At 42.6% G+C, this 17,353-nt stretch overlaps 1 protein-coding gene across 2 annotated transcripts; it reads left to right on the top strand.

Moving 5' to 3' along the window:
* The first annotated feature begins 1,157 nt into the window (after positions 1–1,157).
* On the top strand, positions 1,158–16,162 carry LOC309852602 (uncharacterized protein). Of its 2 annotated transcripts, XM_082709593.1 has the most exons (4): positions 1,159–1,932; positions 2,721–2,759; positions 3,600–3,726; positions 12,692–16,162. In XM_082709593.1, exons 1-4 carry the CDS (start codon positions 1,900–1,902, stop codon positions 14,158–14,160), a joined length of 1,668 nt encoding a protein of 555 aa, XP_082565719.1. In that variant the 5' UTR covers positions 1,159–1,899; the 3' UTR covers positions 14,161–16,162. The 2 variants fall into 2 exon arrangements, with proteins under 2 accessions (XP_082565720.1, XP_082565719.1); XM_082709594.1 differs by lacking the exon at positions 2,721–2,759 and having other exon boundaries at positions 1,158–1,932.
* Positions 16,163–17,353: the final 1,191 nt, after the last annotated feature.

The raw sequence follows: 17,353 nt of genomic DNA, 5'->3' as shown, positions 1-17,353 counted from the left end.
GAAATTTTTAGTCCGCTTATTGTTTTTTAAACATTTTATTTATTTATTTGAAAGAGAGATAGAGAGAGGGAGAGCACAGAGGGAGAGGGAGAACCAAACTCCTTGATAAGCAGAGAGCCTGATGCAAGGCTCCTTCCCAGGACCCTGAGATCTGGTCCCCAGCCAAAAGATTAACTGGTTGAGCCACCCAGGCGCCCCTTTAGTCCACTTAAAGAGCTCTAGTAATTAAATAGTGATTGTATTTAATTCACTTTTGTTTTTCTATAAACACAAATGATGGTATAAAATATTTATCAGGAGATCCATAATAAAAATTAGACCATATAAGAAATTATAGAAAATTAGTTCCTTAATGATGAAATATCAAATATAATTTATCATTTAACTTGTATTTTCATAAACATAATATCAGATGAGCATTTAATGTGTTTATTTTTCTCCTAAAAGGAGAAATGTTTATATTTCCTCCTAATATGTATATTTTCCTCCTAAAATACTTTTTTATAAAATTTGCAAGAATTTTTGTCTTTTGGGGCGCCTGGGTGGCTTAGTGGGTTAAAGCCTCTACCTTCAGCTCAGGTCAAGATCCCAGGGTCCTGGGATTGAGCCCCGCATCCGGCTCCCTGCTCAGCAGGGACCTGTTTCCCTTCTTCTCTCTCCCTGCCTCTCTGCCTACTTGTGATCTCTGTCTGTCAAATGAATAAATAAAATCTTTAAAAAAAAAAAAAAACTAAAGTCTTTTAAAAAAGAATTCTGTCTTTTATCAAATTGATTAGTGGGGTACTGAAAATTGTCAGGAGCGCTTCCTATATACAATTTACATATTAAATATTTTAATTAGGTTGCAATAAAAAACCTTTCAGTGTCCCTTTTTTTTTTTTTTTAAGATTTTATTTATTGTTTGAGAGAGAGAGAGCGTGCAATAGAGCATCTCAACCATGAGGGAGAAGCAGACTCCTTGCTGAGCAGGGAGCTGGATGCGTGGCTCCATCCCTGGACTCTGGGATCATGACCTGAATGAACCAAAGGCAGATGCTTAACTGACTGAGCCACCCAGGTGCCCCTCAAATTATATATTTCTTAAGTTCACTGGAAATGCTAGTAGCCATGCTGGACCTGATATGATTGATTGGTGCTATTTTCAGAATGTTCTTTTATTGACAAATAGATACCAAAAAAGGTCAAATGCTTTTCTTTGTCCCGGAACCAACGGACTGAAGCTCGAAACAATGACTAACACCTCAGGCCAATTGCGTGTAAAGACTGGTCTCGCTGCCCGCCATCAGTGGACGCTACCAGTGGATGTCTGCTAGAGCCAGCTTCATAGAGTCTGAAATAATGAGGAAACACTCCAGTGATCGGTAGCACCAAAGACCCTAGAGGGCACTTTAAGACTCCCCAGAAGTTGTCCGCTGCCTCTTTAAGAGGAACCGAAGACCTTCCCGGACCCCAGAAGTAGAGGGTCATTTTCCTTGGCCCTGGCCTTCCTGTTTGATCTTTTCTTTCAGAGTTCCTGGTGTTGGGCGCCCCTCTTCCAGGCCTGCCTTGCCGAAGGAACTACATTACCCAGAAAGGCTTGTGTTGAGCGGCAGCCGCAGTAGTCCAATGAAAACCCAGAAAGTGGACACTTCCGGCAGGGCAATGCGCCTTGAGGCGGGGCTTCCGTCGTTTCTGTGGCGGTCATTTTTAGCGGTTCTGGGGTCTTCGGGCTCGGTTTGAGGATCCGGAACACCGGTTGCGACCGATAGAGAAGGCACAAAAGGAGGCTTTGTCTCCGCTGTAGGGAGGCGGGTCTGGGGTCGGGGACTTCGCCGCCTGCGAGGACCGCCTGGAGACCTCAGTGTCCGCGACTGCCGGGGCCACTCAGCTGTCATCACTTTGCTCCGCCGAGAGGCTCCGATGGCGGCGGCCGCTCCCAGGGACCCGGCTGAGGTAAACGCTCGTCTCCCGGGGCCTCCCCTCCGCCCCCCACCCAGACTCCAAAGGCCCGAGCGCGGGGCGCCTGCTCGCGGCCCTGCGGCCCAGGCCCAGGTGTCCGGAACAGGCAGGCGCTGGTGGGCGGGGGCGCGTGTGTGGGCGCCGGCGGGCTGCGTGCGAGAGCTGGCTGGGGCTGAGGGGCTCCTGGGGCAGGGGCCGCAGGGGGCCTGAGGGGGAGGATTCTGCCCTCCCGCCCTCAGAGGGCGTGAGGTGGAGACCCCTGGACTGGCGGGCCGAGGTGCCGTACTTCGGTTCTGAGGGTCCTGGGACCCGTGGAGAATTTTTTTTTTTTTTAAGATTTTATTTATTTATTTGACAGAGAGAGATCACAAGTAGACAGAGAGGCAGGCAGAGAGAAAGAGGGAAGCAGGCTCCCTGCTGAGCAGAGAGCCCGATGCGGGCCTCGATCCTAGGACCGTGAGATCATGACCTGAGCCGAAGGCAGCGGCTTAACCCACTGAGCCACCCAGGCGCCCACCCGTGGAGAATTTTGAGGAAAAGAGAGACGCTGTCTACGCTGGCATTTGAGTAGCCTCTGAAGTCTGCTCAATAGAAAAGTTGTAGGCGGTGATGAGGACACAGGGGGAGGTTGAGTCTTTTCCCAAGGACACACAGCACAGAGGTTGGCCGGCCAGTCTGCCCCAGGTTACCTGGCTCTGGTGCCCCGCAGGGACACAGGGAAGGCCTGAGGCCCTGGAAAGTCGCCATGGCCACATCTCTCGAAAACCTGCCTCTTCCCACAGGTCTCCATGGTTGCAGAAATGCTTTTGGAACCTACACAGGTGAGTGGACGGGTACCAGTCCCTCCTGGTTCCGTACCACATGTTGTCCAAATCCGGGGCGTCATGATCATGAACTCTTCATCTGCCGTTCTCCCAGCCCTTGAGTTTGGGGACCCTGAAGAACCCGAGCTCAAAGTCGAGTCTAGGCCAGGACTTATACGAAGGGGCTCCCATTTGGGCCGATCAAGGGAAAGAGATGTGTCAGTATGTGGAACTGCCTGGAGATGAGGCTCAGCGCATTTAGGTGATTGCAGGCCTCCTTTCTAGTGAGAACAAACCGAGGCACTGCGCCAGAGTCGAGCTCGGAATGACTGCGTCTGAAGTTAGGCGTCCATCTGGAGGCAAGGGAAAGTCTGGATCAGTGGAAGAAGGTGGTCTTTTTTTTTTTTTTTTTTTTAAGGTTCTATTCATTTATTTGTGAAAGAGGGAGAGACAGAGAGAGAGCGAGCACAAGAAGGCAGAGGGAGGGCAGAGGGAGAGAGTGAAGCAAACTCCCTGCTGAGCAGAGAGCCCCATGTGGGAGTGGATCCCAGGACCCTGAGATCCTGACCTGAGCCAAAGGCAGATACTCAACTGACTGAGCCACCCAGGCACCCCAGCAGGTGATCTTAATGTAGGTCTTAGCACATTCCATTTGGTTGTAGAGTGGGAAACAGAGTGAACACAGCAATTAACGGGAGTTAAAGGAAAGAGCAGACACCAGTGACATAAGAGTCTGGTATCTCCTCTAATTTGGGGATCTTGAGAGGAGGAGGGACGTGAGATAGATCTGTGGGGATATGGAGTATGGGTCTTCAGGAGTGAGGCTTTTCGTGGTTTCACCTTTCTTTATCCTGGCAGGGAAATGTGACTTTTGAAGATGTGGCCCTCTATTTCTCCTGGGAGGAATGGGATCTCCTAGACGAGGATCAGAGATGCCTGTACCATGATGTGATGCTGGAGAACTTTGCACTCATATCCTCACTAGGTAAGGCCCTCACACCCACCTCCGTGCCCTGGGCGAGGCTCTGCCTTTCTCTTTTCTGTAGGAGCAGCTCTGTCTCACCTCTGAATAATGGGTACTGCTGCCTTCCCCAATTCCTTGGGTAGGTGCTGTGGTTTCTAGAGCTGGTCTGCATGTCCCCTTCTCTCCCTTTATTGCCACAACACCTATTGCTTCAGACCCTCACAGGGAGGGATTCAGGATCTGTAACCTTGATGTCAACCTAATGGATTGTCCCCATTGAGTGGTCTAGAATGGTCTTGGCCTCCTTGTAGAAAATAATTTGACCATATATGCAAGAGTTTATTTCTCGAGTGTTTATTCTATTGCATTGGTCTTTATTTGTCCTTATGACAGTATCACAGTGTTTTGACTACTTAGTTTTGGAGTAAAACTTTAAATTAAGAAGTGTGACTCCTTAAACTTTAGTCTTTTTCAAGGTTGTTCTGGCTTTTTGGTGTCCTTGAGATTCCATGTGAATTTTTCTATTACTACAAAAAAAATTGTGCTTTTGATAGGGATTGCATTGAATCTGTAGATGGCTTGGAGTAGTATTGATAACGGTATTAAATCTTTCAATCCAGGAATATAGAATTCTTTCCACTTATTAATTTAATTCCTTTTATCAAAGTTTTGTAGTTTCTTGTGTTCATATACTTTACTTTCTTGGTTAATTTCTAAGTATTTTATTATTTTGATACTGTTATAAGTGGAATTGTTTTTAGTTTCCTTTTTAGATTATTCATTATTAATGTACAGAAATGCAACTGGGTTTTTTGTTTGTTTGTTTGTTTTTTGTTTTTAAAGATTTTATTCATTTATTTGACAGAGAGAAATCACAAGTAGATGGAGAGGCAGACAGAGAGAGAGAGAGAGAGGGAAGCAGGCTCCCTGCTGAGCAGAGAGCCTGATGTGGGACTCGATCCCAGGACCCTGAGATCATGACCTGAGCCGAAGGCAGCGGCTTAACCCACTGAGCCACCCAGGCGTCCCACAACTGGGTTTTTTAAATATCCTATTTGTATCCTCTTATTTTGCCAAGTTCACTTATTCTAAAAGTTTTTTAAGTCTTTAGGCCTAGTTTTCTGTATATGATATATTCACAAGCAAAGATAATTTTACTTATTCTGTTCACTTTGGATGCCTTTCTTTTTCTTTTCCTTTTTTTTTTTTTTCTGTCTAGAGCTTCCAATACCATTTTGAATAGTAGTAGTGAATGTTGGTATCCTTCTTCCTGATCTTGGAAGAAAAGCTTTCACTCTTTCAGCATTGAATATATTAGTCTTGGGTTGTGATCTTTTACTTTTACTATGTTAAGGTAGTTTCCTTCTGTTCTTAGTTTATTGACTATTTTCATCATGAAAGGGTGTTAAATTTTGATAGACTTTTTTTTGCATCAGTTGAAATGATCATGTAATTTTTCCCTCATTTTGTGAGTGGGACGTATTACATTGATTAATTTTTGTATGTTGAACCATCCTTTCATTCTAGAAGTAAATCCCAGTAGGTCATGGTGTATAATCCTTCAGTATGCTTCTGAATTCAGTTTGGGAGTATTTTGTTGATGATTTTTTTACCTGATGAGTCGTCAAGTATATTATTGGTCTTCTGTGTGCTCCTAGTGGCTTTGTCTGTTTTTTATAAAAATGGGTGTTTGTTCTTCAATTAGTGATTGGCAGAACTCACCAGTGAAACCATCAAGTCCAAGCTTTTCTTTTTCTTTTTTTTCCCCAAAGGAAAGCTGAATTTATTTTATTTTATTATTTTAATTAATTTATTTATTTTTAAAAGGATTTTATTTATTCTTTGGAGAGAGAGAGCGCGTAGGGGGAGAATGGGAGAGAAAAGCAGCCTCCCTACTGAACAGGGAGCCCGATCCAGGGCTCAATCCCAGGACCCTGAGATCACCACCCAAGCCGAAGGCAGATGCTCAACCAACTGAGCCGCCTAGCTGCCCCAAGTTTATTTTGTTTTTAATATTTTATTTATTTATTTTTAAAGGTTTTATTTATTTATTCGACAGACAGAGATCACAAGTAGGCAGAGAGGCAGGCAGAGAGAGAGGAGGAAGCAGGCTCCCCCCTGAGCAGAGAGCCGGATGCAGGGCTTGATCCCAGGACCCTAAGATCATGACCTGAGCCGAAGGCAGAGGCTTTAACCCACTGAGCTACCCAGGTGCCCTAATATTTTATTTATTTATTTGAGAGAGAGAGAGATATCACAAGTATGAGGGAAAGGTAGAGAGAGAAGCAGACTCTTCACTAAGCAGGGAGCCTGATGTAGTACTCAATCCTAGGACCCTGGGATCAAGACCTGAGCTGGAAGGAGACACTTAACTAACTGAGGGAGCATCCAGGTGCCCCAAGGCTTTCCTTTGTCAGGAGGTTTTTGATTAGTGGTTCAGTCTCCTTTCTAGTACTCTCTTATGATCTCTTTTATTTCTGTAGAATTGGTAGTCATGTTCCCACTATAATTTTTAATTTTACCACTTTGAGTCTTTTTTTTTTTTTTTTAAGGCCAATCCAGGTAAATTTTTTTTAGAGAATTTATTTTTAAATGATCTCTAAACTCAATGTGGGGCTTAAGCTCAATTCCGAGACCAAGAATCATGCTCCACTGACTGAGCCAGCCAGGCACCCTAAAAGTTTGTCTAAATTTTGATAGCTTTTTGAAAGAACCAGTTTTCAGTTTTGTTGCCTTTTCTTTGTTGTTTTTTTTATCTCTATCTCAGTTCACATCTTTAATATTTCTTCTTCTTTCTTTTTTTTTCCTACTAGCTTTGGGTTTATTGGCTCTTTTTTAGTTCTTTAAGTTTGTAAAGGTAGGGGCGCCTAGGTGGCTCAGTGGGTTAAAGCCTCTGCCTTCGGCTCAGGTCGTGATCGCAGGGTCCTGGGATTGAGCCCCGCATCAGGCTCTCTGCTCAGCAGGTAGCCTGCTTCCTCCTCTCTCTCTCTCTCTCTCTGCTTGCTTCTCTGCCTACTTGTGATCTCTGTCTGTCAAATAAATAAACAAAATCTTAAAAAAAAAAAAAGTTTGTAAAGGTAAGCTGTTGATTCAAGATCTTTCTCCTTTTTAATGTGTTTACAGGAATAAATTTCCCCCTTAGTGCTGCTCTTGCTGCTTCACATAATTATTGCTGATACCATCTTTTCATTTGTCTCTAAACCTAAGTATTTTGTAATTTCCCTTATGACTCTTCTTTGACCCATTGGTTGTTTAAAAATTATTTGTTCTTTTTTTTTTTTTAAGATTTTATTTATTTATTTAACAGAGAGAGAGATCACTAGTAGACAGAGAGGCAGGCAGAGAGAGAGAGAGGGAAGCACGCTCCCCGCTGAGCAAAGAGCCCCATGCGGGACTCGATCCCAGGACCCCGAGATCATGACCTGAGCTGAAGGCAGCGGCTTAATCCACTGAGCCACCCAGGCCCCCCAAAATTATTTGTTTAATTTTCATAGGTTTGTGATTTTTTTTTTTTAAGATTTAATTTATTTACTTGACAGAGATCACAAGTAGGCAGAGAGGCAGGCAGAGAGAGACGGGGAAGCAGGCCCCTGCTGAGCAGAGAGCCCAGTGCGGGGCTCTATCCTAGGACCCTGAGATTATGACCTGAGCCGAAGGCAGAGGCTTAACCCACTGAGCCACCCAGGTGCCCCGGGGTTTTTTGGTGAATTTTCTGATGAATTTTCCAGTTTTCCTTCAGCTTTTGATTTCTAACTTAACCCATTTTGATTGGAATGAATCTTTGTATGACTTCTGTCTTTTTAAATCTAGTAGCACTTAATTTGCTGAGCATATGCTTTTTCCTGGAAAATGTCTAATGTGCAATTGAGAAGAATGTGTATTATATTGCTGTTGGGCCGTATTCTGTATATTCTGCTAGTTATACTTGGTTTATTGTGTTGTTCAGGCCCTCTATTTCCTTACTTTGGTGTGTTTATTCTATATTTTTGAGAGTGGGGCATTGATATCTCCAGCTATTATTTTAGAACTGTTGGTTTCTCCCTTCAGTTCTATCAATTTTTATTTCATGGTTTTGATGGTCTTTAATTTATTTCTTTTTGTTTATTTATTTGACACATCACAAGTAGGTAGAGAGGCAGGCAGAGAGAGGGGGAATCAGGCTCCCTGCTAAGCAGAGAGCTCAATGCGGGGCTCGATCCCAGGATCCTGAGATCCTGACCTGAGCTGAAGGTAGAGGCCCAACCCACTGAGCCACCCAGGTGCCCCAATGATCTTTAATTTAATAAGAGATCTTTATTTGGTTATAGGTGCCTAATGTTTATACTTATTATCTTTTCTTGTGTCTTGAACCTTTTATTAATACATAATAACTTTCTTTGTCTCATAACCTTTTTTGATGTAAATCACTCTGTTGTCTAATATTAGTATAGCCACCCCTGCTCTCTTTTGATTACTATTTGCATGGTCACTTCCAAGAAGTCACTTTGAACTTATGTCTTTGGGTCTAAAGTGAGTGTCTTTTGGACCACATATAGTTGGGTCACATTTTTTTTTTTTTTTTAAGATTTTATTTATTTATTTGAGAGAGAGACAGTGAGAGAGAACATGAGTGAGGAGAAGGTCAGAGGGAGAAGCAGACTTACCATGGAGCTGGGAGCCCGATGTGGGACTCGATCCCGGGACTCCAGGATCATGACCTGAGCCAAAGGCAGTCGTCCAACCAGCTGAGCCACCCAGGCGCCCCGGCTCACATTTTTTTTATCCATTCCACCAATTTTGTCTTTTGTTTAGAGAGTTTAATCTATTTACATTTATAGTAACTACTGATGAGCAGGGACATCTGTCATTTTGCTATTTGTTTTCTGTAGGCCTTGAAGCTTTTTTCCCCTCATTTTCTGTATTACTGTCTTTTGCATTCAACTGATTTTTATTTATTTATTTATTTTTTTGTAGTGAGATGTTCTGATTTGTTGGTTTTGTTTTGGAGGGTTTTTTTGGTATACCTTCTAGAGAGCTTTGTTTTTTCTTTTTTGGGTTTTGTTTTGTTTTGTTTTGTTTTAGTTAATTATGGGGTTACATTTAACATATAAAATTATAACAGTTAATTTGAATTTATGCTAGCTTAGCTTCAATCATATTTTTTAAAAGATTTTATTTATTTATTTGACAGAGATCACAAGTAGGCAGAGAGGCAGGCATGGGGGGTTGGATCAGGCTCTCTGCAGGGCTCAATTCCAAGACCCTGAGATCATGACCTGAGCTGAAGGCGGAGGCTTAACTACTGAGCCACCCCGGCACCCCTCAGTCATATTTTTTTAAAACTCTGCTTCTATACGACTCTGTCCCTACACCCTTTAGTTACTGATGTCATAAAATTACATCTTGTGTGTGTTATATGTCCAGAAATTTGGATCAGTAATTGTTATTTATGTGTTAATCTCTTAAACATAGGAAACAAAGAGTAGAGTTGGTTTTTTTTTTTTTAAGATTTTATTTATTTGGCAGAGAGAGACACAGTGAGAGAGGGAACATAAGCAGAGAGAGTGGGAGAGGGAGAAGCAGGCCTCCGGGTGAGGAGGGAGCGCGATGTGGGGCTCAATTCCAAGACCCTGGGACCACGACCTGAGCGGAAGGCAGATGCCCAACTGACCGAGCCACCCAGGTGCCCCCCAAAAGTGGAGTTTTGGTTATTTTTTAAATTTTTTTAAAATATTTTATTTATTTATTTGACAGACAGAGATCACAAGTAGGCAGAGAGAGAGAAGGAAGCAGGCTCCCTGCCGAGCAGAGAGCCTGATGCAGGGCTTGATCCCAGGACCCTGGGATCACGACCTGAGCCGAAGGCAGAGGCCTTAACCCACTGAGCCACACAGGTGCCCCCCAAAAGTGGAGTTATAAGCCCAAGTTATTAGCTTTTATAATTGTTTTTATATTAATTTAACAGAGATCTTTATTTGGTCAGATGGCTTTGAGTTACTGTCTAGTGTCCTTTCATCTCAACCTGAAGGACCCCCATTACCATTTCTTACAGGATACATCTAGTAGTAAAGAACTTCCTTGGCTCTTACTTATCTGCAAGGTCTTAATTTCTCTCTCCTTTTTTAAGGACATTTTTGCTTGTTATAGGATTCTTGGATTTTTTTCCTTCAACCCTTGGATATATCAGCCCACTACCTCTTGCCTCTATGGATTCTGATGAAAAATCTGATCATCTTGGAGATCCATTGTATGTGATGAGTCACTTCTGTCTTGTTGCTTTCAAGATTCTCTCTTTGCCTTTTGCTTTTGACACTTGGACTGTAGTGTGTGCCAAGAGTGAGTTTCAGAGTTTAGCCTGGTTGGAGTTCACTGGGCTTCTTAGATGTTAATATTTGTGTCTTCCATCAAATTTGGGATGTTTTCAGGCATTGTTTCTTCAAATAAGCTCTCTGTCCTTTTGTTTCCCTCTTCTAGGCTAACACATTGCATATATTGGTTTACTGTATACACATTTTATACCCATATATACATATGTTTATACACATACTATATTACACATTGTATATATTGCATATGTTGGTTTACTATACTATATTTGGTATACTATAGAACACAAGAACATAGGTTCTTATGTTCTGTTCACTTCTGGTCAATCCTTTTTCTTTCTTTTCCTCAGATTTGATATCTTCAGGTTCGCTGATTACTTCTACCTACTCAAAGCTGTTTTTGTATCCCTCTAGTGAGTTCTTTCATTCAGTTATTATATTTTTCAGCCCCCAAATTTCTTTTTGATTATTCTTTATATTGCCTGTCTCTACTGATATTTATGTTTTGGTCATGCAACATTTTCTTGACTTTGTCCACATTTTCTTTTAGCTCTTTGAGCGTCTTTTAGTATATGTGCTGCCGAAGCGAGCACTCTTTGAGCGTCTTTTAGACAGATGTTTTAAATAAAAGTCTTTGTCTAGGGACACCTGGGTGGTTCATTTGGTTAAGCATCTGCCTTCAGCTCAGGTGATGATCCCAGGGTCCTGGGATGGAGCCACACATTGGGATTACTGCTCAGTGGAAAACCTGCTTCTTCCTCTCCTGCTCCTTCTGCTTGTGTGCGCTCTCTCTCTCTCTCTCTCTTTCACTGTCAAATAAATAAAATCTTGAAGAAAAAAATAAAGTCTTTGTCTAATAAGTACACAATGTAGTCTTTCTCAAGGACACTTTCTCTTGATTTTTTTCTTTTTCTTTAGAATGGATTAAACTTTCTTGTTGCTTTGTGTGTCCTCTGATTTGTTGGTTTTCTTGTTGTTGAAAACCAAACGTTTGGAGGTTTTTTTTTAATGGTTGTAGGGTGTCTACTGGAGATCAGTCTGAGGTATAAACTTAAGATCTCCTCTGTTTTTTTCTAAGACTGTGCCTTTCCCTGGGCATGTATGATGATTTTTTTCTATTCCTCCATATATGTGATTTTGAATATCCTAGTCTTGAATTTCTGTCTCCCAAAACAGGAATAAGAGAAACAGGAGGTGGTGGAATGGATAGATATCTGCCCTTTAAATCTCGTGTAAAATTGCCTGAGTCAGGGAGGGAGAGGTTTTGCAACAATGGCTGCCCACCTGTCTATTACACCTCCACCATCAGAAGCATAGATCTGTGATACTTGGAGGACAGAGTCCTTATTGCCCACCTGGACTCCAGCAAGCTGCTCTAGAAAAATGTGTATGACTGCCTGCTGTAGGACTCAAGAGTTAGACAAGTTGGGATGTTTATAACTTAACACATTGCTAAGAACTGATATTGACCAAAGTTAAAGCAATTTAGCAAGTTGCAAGCATTCATTAGACTCTAGAGTTGCAAAATAGTTACATCAGATTGAGTCTGTCAATACAGTTGTGGTCCCGGGTGAGGAGACAGGCTCCTGGTGCTTACTGCCCCACCATCTTCCCTCTAGCTGGGCATGGAGGTACTTTTTATAGTATGTTTTCTGTGATCCATTGTGTGCTGAGGTGTTCCAGGCCAGTATTAACAACTGACCTATCCTATCTTATCCTTAGGATTTGGATCTTCCAAGTCCCATGCAGTTACTCAGCTGGGGTTAGGGGAAGAGTCTCCTGTGCTTCACAGGATGGATATAATTCCAGTCTTCACAAGATGGGCCCAGAGAGGGCCTGATCTAGGTGAATGACAGCTGGGGGAGAATGTGATATCAGACCTTTGTTACAAATCACACCAGGAACCTGTTGTGTTTGACTTGTGTTTTGGTGCCATTGCTGGTGGCCACAACTCACTTCTACCGTCCCTTCTCCATTCTTGACACTTTGCTGACTTGTCACTTTTATTCATTCTCTAGCCCCAGGCCAATCTCCACCTCTCTGGACCTTTTTTCTTACTCATTCCTCACACTCTTCTCTCCACAGTAAAGTGTGCACATATCTTTTAATTTTTTTTTTTTTTTTTTTTTTTTTTTAAGAGAGGGGTAGTGGCAGAGGGAAAGGGAGAGAAAGAATCTTAAGCAGGTTCCATGCCCAGTGTGGAGCCTGCCCTGGGGCTCGATCTCACTAACCTGAGATCACAACCTGCACTGAAGCCAAAAGTCAGACACTTAACTGACTAAGCCACCCAGGCGCCCCACCTTTTATGAATTCTTAAAGCCATTTACTTTGTTCCAGTCAGATTTTCCTACATGTGGACATAGACTTCTGTCCAGCATCACAGGTCACAGCAGAGGTAATCCTGCTAAAAGCCATTAACAGTAGAATGAGTTGTAGAATATGTGTTTCACCCCAGCCCAACCCTTTTCTTGTATCCTGTGCCTAATGAGGCCTCCCCAGTTCTGTGACCTTGGGGACCCAGTAGTATAAAGCAGCTGTTTCCAAAACCTAATCCCAACTTCCTTTTCCTGAAAACAGTTCCTTATACTGGTTCTTTAATGTGTCAGATGTACATTTGTGATGGGTTTTGCCCCTTCCCAATAAAGTCAACATGTATTTCATCATCACTTCTTTGCTTTCAGGTTGTTGGCTTGGAGTGAAGGATGAGCATGCACCTTCCGAAGAGAGCATTCCTATAGGAGTTTCAGAGATTGGGACTCTGAAGGCAGATTCACCTTCCCAGAAGGCCCAGCCCTTTGAACTGCATGGCCCGATCTTGAGAAGCATTTTGTACTTGGCTGAGCACCAGGGAACATATCTTGGGGAAAAACCATATACATGTAGGAAACAATTCTGTTTAGATGTCAACCTTCAGCAGTACCAGGGGCAGCACACTGGAGAGATAACCTTCAGAAATTCTGTGGACAGAGCCTCATTTATAAAGAACTGTACAGTCCACGTGTCAGGAAAGCCCTTTACCTGTGAGGAGACAGGGAAGGACTTCTTAGCTAGCATGGGATTTCTCCAACAACAGGTCACTTACACTGGGGAGAAGCCGAACAATGAGTGTAAGGCTGTCTTTCACAGTGATAAAAGTCATCACAACTGTGGAGAATGCAAGAAAGCCTTCAGCTGCGCAGACACACTTGCTCAGGACCAGGGAGTTATCACTAGAGAAGGACTCTATGAGTGTGGCAAATGTGGAAAAGCCTGTACCCGAAGATGTAACCTTATTCAGCACCAGAAAGTCCACACTGGAGAAAGACCTTATGAGTGCAATGAATGTGGAAAATTCTTCACCTATTACTCCAGTTTCATTATACATCGGAGAGTTCACACTGGAGAAAGGCCCTACGAGTGCAATGAATGTGGGAAATCCTTTAGCCAAAGCTACAGCCTCAATAGCCATAGGAAAGTTCACACTGGAGAGAAGCCTTATGAGTGCAGGGAATGTGGAAAATCTTTCAGCCAAAGGTCCAACCTCATTCAACATCAGAGAGTTCACACTGGAGAAAGGCCTTATGAGTGCAGTGAATGTGGGAAGTCCTTTAGCCAAAACTTCAGTCTCATTTACCACAGGAGAGTTCACACTGGAGAAAGGCCTCATCAATGCAGTGAATGTGGGAAGTCCTTCAGCCGAAGCTCCAGCCTCATTCACCACAGGAGACTTCACACTGGAGAAAGGCCTTATGAGTGCAGTAAATGTGGGAAATCCTTTAAGCAAAGCTCCAGCTTCAGTTCACATCGTAAAGTCCACACAGGAGAGAGGCCTTATGAGTGTGGGGAATGTGGAAAATCCTTTAGCCATAGCTCCAACCTCAAGAACCACTGGAGAGTTCACACTGGAGAAAGGCCTATTGAGTGCAGTGAATGTGGAAAGTCCTTTAGCTGCAAATCTAACCTTGTTAAACACCTAAGAGTTCACACGGGCGAAAGGCCTTATGAGTGTGGGGAATGTGGAAAATCCTTTAGCCAAAGCTCCAGCCTCATTCAGCACCGGAGAGTTCACACTGAAAAGAGATCTACTGAATGCAGAAAATACGGGAAATCCTTTAGCTCCAAATCTGACCTCATTCAACACCAGAGACTTCATACTAGAGAAAGGCCTTAGATAATTACACTGGAGGAGAGAAGTTGTGAGGAAGCCATCTACCTAAATTTAAGTCCATACATCTGAAAATCCACAATGGAGAGATCTCACTTTAGTATGTGGGAATCTATACAGGAGCTGTGTCACACTTCTAACCTGTCCAGGGCTCTTGCCAGGTTTATGTCACTGCCAGTTTCTGTGGAAGAGTTTTATCACCTCTACCACTCAGCGTTTACAGTGTGCACTAGTGCTTTAGTTACCACCACAGTGTGCTCAGGGAAGCTGACCTCTTTCCCTCCCTTTTGCTGGAGGAAATCATGATTACTCTTAGCCCTTATAGGGTCTTCATTCTCTTCTCTTGTAGAAGTTAGAGCATGGCCCAGAGGACCCAAGCTGAGTTCTGCTGGTAACTTGCCAAGAAGGACCACATTTTCAAGGATGTGTTTGTTCTGTGACACTCCTCTTGGATTTTCCTGACCTCCCAAGTCCCCAGCCTGGGATCTCCCTGCCTCCTATTCCTTTAGATTTTGCAGTAATAAAGACTTTATTGTTTAAGCCATCTTTGCTCTTGGGGTTCTCTTCGCTATGTGAGGTGATTTGAAAATGGCTGGGTTCTGTCGGCATTACAGAGTGAACAGCTTTGTGGGGGTTCCTAATGCTTTGTGTGCCTCAGAGATGAGAGTCTGGAAAGAAAATAGCTCTCTTTCCAGCTTTTCCAACAATTTACATTGTTGCCTGAGGTCTCGTAGGAAAGACTGCCAGGCCTTGTCCTAATTTGTGGACTGGGTTTCAGGATTTTTTTATGGGCTCAGAGAACACCCTGAAGAGTCAGGAAATTGTGACAACCTTCAGTGGTTCTAAGAACTACAGGAATTGTTTTTCTTTTTCACAGTGGATGTCACATAACGCTCAGTAGTGTTGAGCCTCTACCCCAGGTGCTACAAGGGAGCCATGTGCCCTGATACCAAGGATTCATTAGGCAAATGTCATGGTGAGAATACAGAGCCCCAGGGGAACTATAATTGGTACAGTAACAATGGAGGAGTCTGAAGCAAAGTACACTGCACTTGCCCCTTCTAGCATTGCATCAAGAAATGCTCCAGTGACTGTGATTGTGCAGGATAGGTATGTATAGAAACTCAGGACCTCTGGGTTTGTGCATCTTTTGTCGCTGAGATCTTTGTCAAAGAAAAATAAGCTACTGGTTCTAGTATATTCACCTTAAGCCATTTCTACACACATAGGAAAACAAGCATGCAGAGAAAGGAGATCCCTTAGTCCCTCGGTGTGGCTCTGTGACCTAGCCAGCATTCCTGTTCAGTGAGTGGTATGGATTTACTTAGTCATAAGTATTTGCTACCACTAAGGCAAGGCTGCTTCTCCAAGGCCATCGGGAAAGAGAGAGAGTCAATACAGGGCTGCAGAACCTGGTTTTATGAAAAGAGGGAGGGACGTCTTTTGTGTTTTTTTTGTTTGGAACTATTTCATAGAACTTTATTCAGGTTTTGTTTTTGTATTTTTTTGTGTTTTTTTGTTTGTTTGGAACTATTCTGTAGGACTTGATTCAGGTATAGTTGACATACAATGTATTCCACCTATTTGAGGTGTACAGTTTGTTAAGTTTTGATGTACATACAAATCTGCAAAACTTCATCGTGATCATGATTTTGACCATGTCTATCAGCCCTAATTTGCCTCACATCATTTTATAATGTGTCTTTCCCCTCTCCAGGCAACCTTTGATTTACCTTCATTTATAATAGTTTGTATTTTCTAGAATTTTATATAGACTGAGTCATAAAGTGTTTTTTTTTTTTCTGGTTTCATTCATGATTTGTAATTATCTTAAGATAATTAATTAAGATAATTAATTCTTCAGTGATGCTTATATAAGTGTTTCACCCTGTTGCTGCATAGTATCTTTTCTATGGATATTCCATTTGTTTATCTGTTCATCTGTTAGGAGCCTTTGGTACCTCGTTTGGGCGATTGCAAATAAAGCTGCTAGAACACTTATATATAATTTAATATGTACATATGTATTTTTTCACTTCTCTTGGGTTAGTAACTCAAAGTAAAATGCCTGAGCCATAGGACAGGTAAATGTTTAACTTACTAAGAAACTACCAAAGAGGGACACCTGGATGGCTCAGTGGGTTGAAGCCTCTGCCTTCGGCTCAGGTCATGATGCCAGGGCCCTGGGATTGAGCCCCACATCTCTCTGCTCAGTGGGGAGCCTACTCCCCCGACCTCAGCCTGCCTCTCTGCCTACTTGTGATCTCTGTCTGCCAAATAAATAAATAAAATCTCTAAAAAAAAAAAAACTACCAGAGTATCCAAAATGATTTTTTGTTTTTGCATACCCACCAGTAGCACATGAGCATTTCAGTTTTTCCACATCCTTGCCAATACATGGCATCAGTCTTTTTTTTTTTTTAAGACTTTTTATTTATTTATTTGACAGACAGAGATCACAGGTAGGCAGAGAGGCAGGCAGAGAAAGAGGAGGAAGCAGGCCCCCTGCTAAGCAGAGAGCCCGATGCGGGGCTCGATTCCAGGACCCTGAGATCATGACCTGAGCGGAAGACTTAACCCACCAAGCCACCCAGGCGCCCCGGCATCAGTCTTTTGATTCAGTCTTTGGAATTTACCTTTTTAACAAGCAAGCAGTAATTTTAATTACATTTCCCTAGGGATTTATGATGTTGAACATTTTTTTCTTGTGTTTATTTGTCATCCATGTATCTTAATGTCTGTTCATATCTTTAGCCTATTTTCTTTTTTATGAATTGTGGCTATTTCCTTTTTTGTTAACAAAGGAATAGCTTACGTTTATCCCTCAGGTGTTTCTGTGGTAAGTAGAAGGTAAGACTACATGCACCACACACTTTCAAGTTTAATCTGCATTATTTACATATTTTCCATCATGTTCTTAAGTCCAGACTTTCAGTAATACATGTAAGTACTGGTTTGTAGAGTCTTTCAAGTTCGCTGGTATAAATACTCCCACTATGGCCGATCTCAAGCTGCCAGTGTGATGTCACTGAGCACAGTTGGGAAGAATCGCCAGAGACATAGGATTCTGTTACCACACTTCTAATCCAGTAGCTGCAAATAATTTGTAGAACATGGGCAATAATAAAACATACTAAACTGATTAAGACATGACAAGTTGAGATTTACTAGAGCTATAATTAGGAGCTATAAACTGCAC

Source organism: Mustela nivalis, assembly GCF_964662115.1.
Source record: "Mustela nivalis genome assembly, chromosome: 18".
Classification (NCBI taxonomy): domain Eukaryota; kingdom Metazoa; phylum Chordata; class Mammalia; order Carnivora; family Mustelidae; genus Mustela; species Mustela nivalis.
This window is presented reverse-complemented; position numbering and strand designations above follow the sequence as displayed.